The 11,836-nt window shown below is 40.9% G+C and overlaps 2 protein-coding genes across 3 annotated transcripts; both read right to left on the bottom strand.

Annotated features, from left to right (window-relative positions):
- Positions 1-4,755: 4,755 nt before the first annotated feature.
- On the bottom strand, positions 4,756-8,187 carry LOC129732146 (phosphate carrier protein, mitochondrial-like). Its single transcript, XM_055692705.1, has 4 exons — positions 8,007-8,187; positions 6,820-7,234; positions 5,585-5,925; positions 4,756-5,522 (listed from the first exon to the last, which is right to left on the bottom strand). The coding sequence occupies exons 2-4, from the start codon at positions 7,186-7,188 to the stop codon at positions 5,177-5,179; spliced, it is 1,056 nt and encodes a 351-aa protein (XP_055548680.1). The 5' UTR covers positions 7,189-7,234; positions 8,007-8,187; the 3' UTR covers positions 4,756-5,176.
- A 191-nt stretch (positions 8,188-8,378) lies between these two features.
- Positions 8,379-11,663, bottom strand: LOC129732147 (phosphate carrier protein, mitochondrial-like). 2 transcript variants are annotated; one of them, XM_055692707.1, is made up of 4 exons: positions 11,508-11,663; positions 10,138-10,566; positions 8,931-9,271; positions 8,379-8,872 (listed from the first exon to the last, which is right to left on the bottom strand). In XM_055692707.1, the coding sequence occupies exons 2-4, from the start codon at positions 10,504-10,506 to the stop codon at positions 8,527-8,529; spliced, it is 1,056 nt and encodes a 351-aa protein (XP_055548682.1). In that variant the 5' UTR covers positions 10,507-10,566; positions 11,508-11,663; the 3' UTR covers positions 8,379-8,526. The 2 variants fall into 2 exon arrangements, with proteins under 2 accessions (XP_055548682.1, XP_055548683.1); XM_055692708.1 differs by having other exon boundaries at positions 11,348-11,562.
- Between the last annotated feature and the right edge of the window lie 173 nt (positions 11,664-11,836).

Here is an 11,836-nt window from a genome sequence, read left to right as displayed (position 1 = left end):
ATTTTCTCTTCTGGCTTTTTCTGTCCTTTAGAAGCCCTTTTCGGCGATTCTGAGCTAAATTTGGGATCATTTTCTAATTTGGCCATTTCTGGGCTTTGGAAGCACTTTTCGACGATTCTGAGCTCAATTTGGGATCATTTCCTATTTTGGCTTTTTCTGGGTTTTAAAGGCACTTTTCGACGATTCTGAGCTCAATTTGGGATCATTTTCTATTTTGGCCTTTTCTGGGCTTTAGAAGCACTTTTCGACGATTCTGAGTTCAATTTGGGATCAATTTCTATTTTGGCCTTTTCTGAACTTCAGAAGCACTTTTCAGCGATTCTGAGCTAAATTTGGGATCATTTTCTTTTTTGGACTTTTCTGGGCTTGAAGCATTTTTCAGCGATTCTGGGCTCAATTTGGTATCATTTTCTAATTTGGCCTTTTCTGGGCTTTAGAAGCTCTTTTCGACGATTCTGAGCTCAATTCGGGATCATTTCCTATTATGGCTTTTGCTGGGTTTTAAAGGCATTTTTCGACGATTCTGAGTTCAATTTGGGATCATTTTCTCTTCTGGCTTTTTCTGGCCTTTAGAAGCCCTTTTCGGCGATTCAGAGCTCAATTTGGGATCATTTTCTATTTTGGCCTTTTCTGAACTTTAGAAGCACTTTTCAGCGATTCTGAGCTCAATTTGGGATCATTTTCTAATTTGGACTTTTCTGGGCTTTAGAAGCACTTTTCGACGATTCTGAGCTCAATTTGGGATCAGTTTCTATTTTGGCCTTTTCTGGGCTTTAGAAGCACTTTTCAGCGATTCTGAGCTCAATTTGGTTTCATTTTCTATTTTGGCCTTTTCTGGGCTTTAGAAGCACTTTTCGGCGATTCTGAGCTCATTTTGGTATCGTTTTCTATTTTGACCTTTTCTTAGCTTTAGGAGCACTTTTCAGCGATTCTGAGCTCAATTGAGAATTATATTCTATTTTAGTATTTTCTTGGCTTTAGAGGCACTTTTCGACGATTCTGAGTTCAATTTGGGATCATTTTCTATTTTGGCTTTTTCTGGCCTTTAGAAGCACTTTCCGACGATTCTAAGCTTAATTTGAGATCAGTTTCTATTTTGGCTTTTTCTTGGCTTTAGAAGCACTTTTCGACGATCTGAGCTCAATTTGGGATCATTTTCTATTTTGACTTTTTCTGGCCTTTAGAAGCACTTTTCAGCGATTCTGAGCTCAATCTGGGATCATTTTCTATTTTGGTTTTTTTTTTGGCCTTTAGAAGCACTTTTCGACGATTCTGAGCTCAATTTGGGATCAGTTTCTATTTTGGCCTTTTCTGGCCTTTAGACTAGACCTGTGCGCCGACCATATCATCGGCGGCGGCGGCGTAGAAAACATTTTACCTCGGCGGCGATCGGCGCGCCGGCGTGACGCCGTTGGTAATTCTCGGCGGCGGCGGCAGCGGCGTGTACCGGCGTGACACTAATTACCACTTCCAAAATATTGCGTATGATGTGTACACTCTCATGTTCGGTTTTTTAATTCAAAATAGATAGTTAGAAATATGTTCATCCGGGTTGACAGGATGTCAAAAAAGATATAAGAATGGTTAAAGCAGGTTTTAGACGACGCAAACATTTGCTAGTTTTGGTACGATTTTTATTTGCACAAAATAAAATCTGTATTGAAAAATAGCAAACATTTGCTTCGTCTAATACCTGCTTATAAAACAAGTAAACAAACAATTTAACAACCAGCAAAGAAATGACTATCGGCGCGATAAAAATTTTTTCGGCGGCGCGGCGTGGCGGCGCACAGGACTACTTTAGAAGCACTTTTCAACGATTCTGAGTTCAATTTGGGATCATTTTCTCTTCTGGCTTTTTCTGGCATTTAGAAGCCCTTTTCGGCGATTCTGAGCTAAATTTGGAATCATTTTTTATTTTGGCCTTTTCTGGGCTTTAGAACTTTTCAGCGATTCTGAGCTCAATTTGGTATCATTTTCTAATTTGGCCTTTTCTGGGCTTTAGAAGCACTTTTCGACGATTCTGAGCTTAATTTAGGATCATTTTCTATTTTGGCTTTTTCTGGCCTTCAAAGGCACTTTTCGACATATCTGAGCTCAATTGGGGAGCATTTTCTATTTTGGCCTTTTATAGGCTTTAGAAGCACTTTTCGGCGATTCTGAGCTCAATTTGGGATCATTTTCTAATTTGGATTTTTCTGGCCTTTAGAAGCACTTTTCAGCGATTCTAAGCTTAATTTGGGATCATTTTCTATTTTGGCCTTTTCTGGGCTTGAAGCACTTTTCAGCGATTCTGAGCTCAATTTGGGATCATTTTCTATTCTGGCCTTTTCTGGCCCTTAGAAGCGCTTTTCGACGATTCTTAGCTCAATTAGGGATCATTTTCTATTTTGACCTTTTCTTAGCTTTAGAAGCACTTTCCAGCGATTCTGAGCTCAATTTTGAATCATTTTCTATTTTGGCCTTTTCTGGCCCTTAGAAGCACTTTCCGACGAACCTGAGCTCAATTTGGGATCATTTTCTATTTTGGCCTTTTCTGGGCTTTAGAAGCACTTTTCAGCGATTCTGAGCTCAATTGAGAATCATTTTCTATTTTGGTCTTTTCTTGGCTTTAGAGGCACTTTTCGACGATTCTGAGTTCAATTTGAGTTCATTTTTCATTCTGGCTTTTTCTGGCCTTTAGAAGCACTTTTTGGCGATTCTGAGGTCAATTTGTGATCATTTTCTAATTTCGCCTTTCCTGGCCCTTAGAAGCACTTTTCGACGATTCTGAGCTCAATTTAGGATCATTTTCTATTTTGGCTCTTTCTGGCCTTCAAAGGCACTTTTCGGCATATCTGAACTCAATTTGGGATCATTTTCTATTTGGCTTTTTCTGGCCTTTAGAAGCAGGTTTCGACGATTCTGAGCTCAATTTGGGATCATTTTCTAATTTGGCCTTTTCTTGGCTTTAGAACTTTTCAGCGATTCTGAGCTCAATTTGGGATTATTTTCTATTTTGGCTTTTTCTGGCCTTCAAAGGCACTTTTCGACATATCTGAGCTCAATTTGGGATCATTTTCTACTTTGGCGTTTTCTGGCCCTCAGAAGCACTTTTCGACGATTCTGAGCTCAACTTTGGATCATTTTCTATTTTGGCCTTTTCTGGCCCTTAGAAGCACTTTTCGACGATTCCTAGCTCAATTTGGGATCATTTTCTGATTTGGTTTTTTCTGGGCTTTAGAAGCACTTTTCGACGATTCTGAGCACAATTTAAGATCATTTTCTATTTTGGCCTTTTCTGGGCTTCAGAAGCACTTTTCAGCGATTCTGAGCTCAATTTTGGATCATTTTCTATTTTGGCCTTTTCTGGGCTTTGGAACTTTTTAGCGATTCTGAGCTCAATTTGGGATCATTTTCTTATTTGGCCTTTTCTTGGCTTTAAAACTTTTCAGCGATTCTGAGCTCAATTTGGGATCATTTTCTAGTTTGGCTTTTTCTGGCATTCAAAGGCACTTTTCGACATATCTGAGCTCAATTTAGGATCATTTTCTATTTTGGCGTTTTCTGGCCCTCAGAAGCACTTTTCGACGATTCTGAGCTCAATTTTGGATCATTTTCTATTTTGGCCTTTTCTAGCCCTTAGAAGCACTTTTCGACGTTTCTTAGCTCAATTATTTTGACCTTTTCTAAGCTTAAGAAGCACTTTTCAGCGATTCTGAGCTCAATTTGGGATCATTTTCTAATTTGGTCTTTTCTGGGCTTTAGAAGCACTTTTCGACGATTCTGAGCTCAATTTAAGATCATTTTCTATTTTGGCCTTTTCTGGGCTTTAGAAGCACTTTTCAGCGATTCTGAGCTCAATTTTGGATCATTTTCTATTTTGGCCTTTTCTGGGCTTTAGAACTTTTTAGCGATTCTGAGCTCAATTTGGGATCATTTTCTAATTTGGCCTTTTCTGGCCCTTAGAAGCACTTTCCGACGAACCTGAGCTCAATTTGGGATCATTTTCTATTTTGGCCTTTTCTGGGCTTTAGAAGCATTTTTCAGCGATTCTGAGCTCAATTGAGAATCATTTTCTATTTTGGTCTTTTCTTGGCTTTAGAGGCACTTTTCGACGATTCTGAGTTCAATTTGAGTTCATTTTTCATTCTGGCTTTTTCTGGCCTTTAGAAGCACTTTTTGGCGATTCTGAGGTCAATTTGTGATCATTTTCTATTTTGTTTTTTTTTTCCTGGCCTTTAGAAGCACTTTTCGACGATTCTGAGCTCAATTTGGGATCTATTTTTAATTTCGCCTTTTCTGGCCCTTAGAAGCACTTATCGACGATTCTGAGCTCAATTTAGGATCATTTTCTATTTTGGCTTTTTCTGGCCTTCAAAGGCACTTTTCGGCATATGTGAGCTCAATTTGGGATCATTTTCTATTTTGGCCTTTTCTGGGCTTTAGAAGCACTTTCCGACGATTCAAGCTTAATTTGGGATCATTTTCTATTTTGGCATTTTGCTGGCTTTAAAGGCACTTCTCGACGATCTGAGCTCAATTTAAGATCATTTTCTATTTTGGCTTTTTCTTGGCTTGAAAAGCACTTTTCGGCGATTCTGAGCTCAATTTGGGATCATTTTCTATTTTGACTTTTTCTGGCCTGTAGAAGCACTTTTCAGTAATTCTGAGCTCAATTTGGGGTCATTTTCTAATTCGAAGCACAAACTTAGATACGCAACTGCGTACATATCAGCGAATGATAGTGATACTACCGAGTGGATTAAAAGACGATTATTCCTATGCGATAAGGTCCTTCCACGAAGAACCCTCTCTCACTTTTTATTAGCCTCCGGTTGCCTACCCACGGTGACGCAACAGAATTATACTAAACAAATAATACAATCGACTTGGAAGTTTAGTACTGCGATTTTACTAACGATTTGTTTTTAAAATTTACGTTGTGTGTATCAGTGTGTGCCTGTGTTTACGTCGGTAAGATCACGAGAACCGTCCTTTGTCAATACTGAATCGCGTACCCTGACTGATTTTTTTTAATTCCACGATTGTATCAGTCTAACATCCAACAAATAGCACTAATCCGATCCGGTTCCAATGGGGTATAATTTTAGTTCCGAATTTTGCCTTCACTTACAAATTAACTGTGTAGCGTAATGAAATAATTAAAACTCGGGGAAAAGTGCAAGGTGAATATTTACTGAACGCCCAATTTTTTCTTCAGCGATTCAGGCATCTCTGGGGGTGGTGGACGTGGGATGGACAGAGCCACCTTGACACCGTCATAGATGAACCACTGCAGAGCAGTCAGAGTACCAATCATAATGATACGTGGCATCAAGCCATTCCACATTCCCATGAATCCGAGCTGCTTGGCTACATCGAACGCACTGGATCCCTTGGCTTGATTGAGCTTGGACACAACCACATCAGCCGGATGAGACACAATAGCACAGAACACGCCAGCAATGTAACCAGCGGCGAAGGTTACCAACAGCTGTTCACCCTTGCTGCACTGGTCACGTGGCTTCGGTACTACATAACTAGAATTTAAAGTTATTTGCTAAAAACAAATTCAACGCTTCTTGGAAAGGTAACAACTTACCGGTACAACAATTCGACGGTCTTCTCGAAGCAGGCAAACTTCATCATAGTGTACGGGATTTGGCGGCACCAGAGCGGAACCAGACCCTTGTAGAAGGCAGCAATACCCTCATCGCCCATCATCTTGGGCATTGCCTCCCGCATAGTGTTAGCAAAGCCAGGTGTAGTCTGGATCTTTACCTTGGCAGCCTCAAACGGTGACAAGGCAATATCGGCGAAGAACTCGGCGGAAGCCGAAGCGGCCAGGTACAGCCAGGTGCGGTACAGGTAGGCATTCTCTTCGCCCAGTACGTTGGCGTACTGCACCTTGAACACCTCGTACAGACCGAACTTGAAGGCTCCCTGGAAGGTAGAGTGAAGGATGTTTAAATTTTTTTCCTGTATATCTAACTGCTGTTTAAAATGTCATCTCGAAGTAAATGAAAAGTGTAATGGTTGTTATCACTGCTGGCGATTGTGGCGCTAGTGATAAGGGTGTTGTGAAGAAGGTGAATCCGTTCATCCAGGCTTGGATTTGAGAAGGGGCAAAGGGGGTAAATGCGCTGGGGCTCCCGATTCAAGGGGCCCCCTAGTCCTGGGGTTGTCACCTTCCAGAACGTTACCTCTAAATGTTTTAGGAAAAGAGGGCCTCACAAACCAGTTTGCCCCAGGCCCTGCGTTCATCACAAGATTCTGCATTGTATACAAGATAAGTTCTAACAGCAAGTTTGAAATTATTGAGCAAAGAGAATGTCACAAATTTGCAGTCAGGCAAGCATAGATATTTTATTTTCACTTGTCACTAAACACTTTCTGATTATATTTACGACATCATTCAACTTATCGATTTTTGTAATTTAGTTGACCATATCATTGTTATTGAGTATTACTCACAAACATCTTTGCTATAAAAACCAAAATAAATAAAAAAGCACTTGTCTGTGAATTTCTTCTCAGACAGTTAACTAGACAAAAAGTTCTTCGAGAGCATAAGAAAATTGTGCTGTGCCATTTATGAAATAGATGTGGAAATGAGCTTCAGACAAGAAGCCATACACAATTTCATTATAAGTGATAGACACCAAATATTATTTTGGCTTCTCCTATTTCTAATCTCGTTGGAATTGAATGCTGTATGAACAAGTTGCTTCATCTTATAAAGCATCAAAACAACAGACCACCACAAAACTAACATTAAGGAGAAGAAAATTTTGGTGTCAATTTTTACAAATTAAAATTAATTATAATCAAACTCACCTGTGCTGAGTAACCGAAGAAAGTCGGTGCCCATCCCTTCACCAGACCGCGGGTACCTTCTTCAGCAACCGACACCTTGAAGCCATTGAACAGGTTCTTGTATTTGGCCTGGTCGACCTGCAGACGACACTTGACCAAGTCCAACGGCACGACGAAAGTGTGCGTCGAACCGCACGAGATGATACCGCCAACACCGCACAGCAGGAAGAATTTGGTCGAACCGAACTCGACCTCATCGGTGGCAGCGGCTGCAATCGATCGACCTGACACCAGTGATTTGCCATCACCGGCACCAGCATCACACTGAACCCGGCTAAAGGGGGTTTTGAAGGGGGAATTGCGAGCGGCGTCCAACAGTGCGGAAAACATTGTCTCTAGCTTTGTGGGTTATGATTCTGTTATCTAAGGTAGAATACTGCAACATGTTCAAAGTTATATTAGAATTTTTAATGTTATTTAATAAAGGGATTATATCAGACAGCTGACAGCTCCCACCGACGACGAATCGTTCCTTGTGATCTAATCATTAGCTTTCTATATTGCATAAGTTCGGGTTGACCCAAAGAAACCAGAACAGAGCGACAAACAAGGTTAAGATAAAAATAGTTTTCGTTTGTCAATCTACAGATCACCAGCGTCAACCGATCAAGTGGAGATACTATTCGACGTCGCCCCGTTAGTTAGCGATGTGAGGCAACAAACGATGAAGTTTACGATCGCGAAAAAAACTGTCGAACGATGTCAAGTTGAAGTTCAGTCACTATAAAAATAACTGATTAGAAATGGAACAGTGGGCTTAAGAGTTCGCTATATGTTTTTAGCGTCATGATTTGGTTGCGGCATAGAATCACTATTTTTTTTTATCATATTTTATGCTGTATGAAATATTATACTCCTATTTTATGTGACTCGACTAATATGCCACAAAAGTCGAATTGGACCAATATTTTCACCGAAAACTAGGTTAGTATTCTTTTTGCCAAGTTGCATTACATAACAAAATTTCATTGAAAACTTTTCCTGGCATGCAATATTTTATGGAAAACACTCTAGCACCAACTAACTAAAGATAAATCGTTCAAGAACCGTTAGCAAGCGAAAAAGTTCTAAATTTCCAACATTCTAGTTGCCCTCGGTCGTGAAAGTTGCAAATTTTCCTTCGTTCGTTTTTTTTCTTTTGGTATTACCTTTCTGCTCTGCTCTCAGCAGTTCACTGTCACACACGCACGGTACGTCACACACGGATCTCGGGCAGTCAGATCGCACGCTAGTGGTGCCTGATGTCTGTTCGAAGCTTGAATCGCGAGTGTGACTCGCTGGCTGCGGTACGGAAGATTCTTCCTGCGCGTGCCATACCTACTGTGCTGTGAGTGAAGGGAGATCGAGAACGGAAGAGAGCCAGAGCGTGCAAATCTTTTCACGAGTAAGAGCTTTCTCCGCCTGCTACGAACCTGACAGATGGTTGCGATTTTTCACCACGTGGGTCAACAAAAAACAGCTGACAACAACACAGGATGAGGGTGGTTCTCATTCTAATTTCCATAATGCGTCCGCGGATGTTCATTTAGTAGCTCGCCTTGTTTATTACTGTTCGCTGTTTCTGCACGATTCGTTTTACACTTTGTTGTCCGTCTCTCTAAACTGGAATAAAAATCTTAATCTCTAATCACTTTGATGCACACAGGTAAACATCGACTGATCATTGCTCTATTCGACTCCGAGTTTCTTTTTCAGTGATTCAGGCATCTCTGGAGGTGGCGGACGCGGGATCGACAGAGCCACCTTAACACCATCGTAGATGAACCACTGCAGCGCAGTCAGTGTACCGATCATAATAATACGCGGCGTCAATCCATGCCACATTCCCATGAAACCAAGTTTCTTAGCCACATCGACTGCGCTGGAACCCTTAGCTTGGTTCAACTTAGACACAACAACATCAGCCGGATGGGACACGATGGCGCAGAACACTCCGGCGATATAACCAGCAGCGAATGTGACAACCAGCTGTTCGCCTTTACTGCAGTCAGCGCGTGGTTTTGGTACCACGTGTCTAGAGAGGAACATGAGTTAGTAAACAATTGATACTATAAACGGTCAATTTTACTCACTTGTACAACAACTCGACAGTGCGCTCGAAGCAGGCGAACTTCATCATGGTGTACGGAATCTGTCGACACCAGAGCGGAACCAGACCCTTGTAGAACGCGGTAATACCTTCTTCGGCCATCATCTTGGGCATCGCTTGACGCATCGTGTTGGCGTATCCGGGGGTGGTTTGGATCTTTACCTTAGCTGCCTCCAGCGGGGCCAGAGCAATATCGGCGAAGAACTCAGCCGACGCCGAAGCGGCCAGATACAGCCAAGTTCGGTACAGGTAGGCATTCTCCTCACCGATTAGGTTGGCGTACTGCACCTTGAATACTTCGTACAGACCGAACTTGAAAGCACCCTGCGTAACGAATAAGTCGAAATCATTTTAATGCAAGTCATCTTTTAGAAGTAAATTTTAGCTTATAAAGTGAGCGTTCTTGATAAGCAGATTATCAGAACTGTAGAATAAAATCTTTTAATGTCAATACGCTTTAATATTTCAATGTAAAGTTCATTCACCTTTAGTGTAGTTAAGTAGACAAAGTAGAAAACAGCAGAAAATCTAACTTTATATTACTACCAGTATAATCATCAGCCGATAATTTTGATTCAACTCAAACAATGTCATTGTGCAAGCAGGAATCGTCGAGATGTTTCTTTAGCGAGTTATTATATAACAATAATGGAATTTCATGCCAAGCGCTTTTTGCTGTAGTTTAAACAAAATATTCAAAAATTTAGATCTAATTTCTTTACGGAGTCTGTAAAATATCCTAAAAGTGTTTGCGTAGAATCCCTCAGCAGCAATTATTATTTGGGCGGCATTTAATTATTACGTAATTGGACAGGGAAAACACTACCGAAACATCAGCATTTGCAAATGCGATATGTAATCGGAGAAAATGAATGAAATAAATGTGTTCAAGGTCAGGTTCGTCTACTGAAGTAGAACTTTATTTACTAATACAGTGTCAGATGCGTAAGCGTGCCACTAGCATGAGGCAATAAATTGAAGCTGCACGTTTAAGACTACACTAAGCAGCAAGTGCGCTGACATCATTGATTCCGCGCTTTCTGACTATTTGACTTGCAGAGCACGAATGCTCGATTATCGAGGTATCGTCAAATCATGTGATAGGTACATGTAAAAAAATGTTGCACCATCAGCTGGTGTGTGATGATAACTCAGGAAAAATGCGAAGGATTGTCACGTGAACAACTTACCTGCGCCGAATATCCGAAGAACGTCGGAGCCCATCCTTTGGCAAGACCACGGGCACCTTCCTCTGCAACGGTTACTTTAAACCCGTGAAACAAATTCTTGTATTTGGCCTGATCGACTTGCAGCCGACATTTGACCAAATCTAGTGGCACTACCGCTGTGTGCGTAATACCGCACGATAAAATACCACCGACCGCGCACAGAGCGTAGAACTCATTGGAAGCAAACTCCACCTCTCGAGTGGCAGCAGCCTGGATCCTTTGGTCACCGGACGGCACTAGTGCCCGATCGGTGCCGGGATCACACTGTACCCGACTGAACGGAGTTTTGAAAGGTGAATTACGGGCAGCGTCCAATAAACCAGCAAACATTGTGACGGGTTTGGGTGTTTGATACTAGACGGTCCTGTGTGTACTGTTGCCTCACACGAGCTAACATTCGCAAATTTCCAGTCGATGATTGCACCGTTTTGTTGAATCGATAAAATACAAGAAAAATAAATATCAACATTGTTGTTCATATAGATATGCAATAGCTCGATATATTTGAGTTGGGAATTAGATAATAATTACCCCCTAGTCTTTACAAATAAAACGGGAACTTTGATTGAAAACACCCTCCCCATAAAGACGGGGATGACCAGCGAAGACTTTTTTTAGACATCATTTTCGATGTGTTTGTAACTACAGTTGAGTCTCAAAGCTACTCAAGTCTGGCAAAGCTTCACCTCACCGATAAGATAAGCGTTTTTGGCTCCAGCAAAAAAGAACAAAAAGATTACGTAAAACTTCGATCCACAGTGACACGATCCTGGACTTTAAATTCATTGTAGTGCATCTATCTAATTAGATTATGACAACTATGCAGCCGAATAGAAATAGTGCAATCGAAGCCACGTGGCTAATTTACAATCAACGAAATTCGAATTTTACCACTTTTTGATTAATTTCAAATTGCGAAGCATAGGCTGTTCAAAAGTGCTGATCTGAAATTGTGGAGTTGAGCACAGCCCATTAACGAGTACAGCTGCCAACCCTAAGATAATTAATTCCAGACAAGCTTCAAGGTATAATGCAGTCATCTGCATCGCCAATTTACTCCCTACTTGTCTCACTTCAATTACTTAAATAGGTTTACTAGAAAAAATAGTTTCTAGCTTAAAATTATTCTTATTTGAAGAAAAGAAACCATTAATTCAGAAACATTAATTACCATCACTAGGAAGGCCAACCGGTCAAATTAATTTGGGTAGTACAGCTGGAAATTGTCACTTTTTCACAGAAATTTTACAATTATGGTATAATATCAACAGTTGGAATCCTAATTGCAGTGAAATTAAACTAAATCGCCAAGAAATTTATCCACTTTTTACCTGAAGCTGTGTGAACGAAAAGAACTGAGCGGGCACAAACGTTAACGCACTGCGGAAAGGAAAGACTCTCGGTTTTGTTCGGTCGGTGCTTTGCGCTGCTGATTCAACCACTTGTGCTGCACCAACACCAACACGGCGTATCTGACTGGTTGGCTGGAGAATTCATGCGTGTAGTAGTGAAGAAAAAAATGGAAACTAGCATGTGAGAACTGGGATTTTCGGTGTACGCAAGGTAGATTGAGTGCCAGGTCTACCATATCGTATACAGTTTTCACCGTACGTTGTGATGAACAGCAGTTATAAAAAAATGATAAAGTTGATTATTTATA

Source organism: Wyeomyia smithii, chromosome 3, assembly GCF_029784165.1.
Source record: "Wyeomyia smithii strain HCP4-BCI-WySm-NY-G18 chromosome 3, ASM2978416v1, whole genome shotgun sequence".
Lineage (NCBI taxonomy): Eukaryota > Metazoa > Arthropoda > Insecta > Diptera > Culicidae > Wyeomyia > Wyeomyia smithii.
This window is presented reverse-complemented; position numbering and strand designations above follow the sequence as displayed.

Bases quoted from the DNA above. Each gene is read 5' to 3' on its own strand.
- LOC129732146 (XM_055692705.1), bottom strand. From the start codon at position 7,188: ATGTTTTCCGCACTGTTGGACGCCGCTCGCAATTCCCCCTTCAAAACC. The intron at 5,926-6,819 runs GTGAGTTTGATT...TCTACCTTCCAG, and splicing joins TCTTCGGTTACTCAGCACAG to GGAGCCTTCAAGTTCGGTCT. The intron at 5,523-5,584 runs GTAAGTTGTTAC...TTTAAATTCTAG, and splicing joins ACCGTCGAATTGTTGTACCG to TTATGTAGTACCGAAGCCAC.
- LOC129732147 (XM_055692707.1), bottom strand. From the start codon at position 10,506: ATGTTTGCTGGTTTATTGGACGCTGCCCGTAATTCACCTTTCAAAACT. The intron at 9,272-10,137 runs GTAAGTTGTTCA...TTCGTTACGCAG, and splicing joins TCTTCGGATATTCGGCGCAG to GGTGCTTTCAAGTTCGGTCT. The intron at 8,873-8,930 runs GTGAGTAAAATT...GTTCCTCTCTAG, and splicing joins ACTGTCGAGTTGTTGTACAA to ACACGTGGTACCAAAACCAC.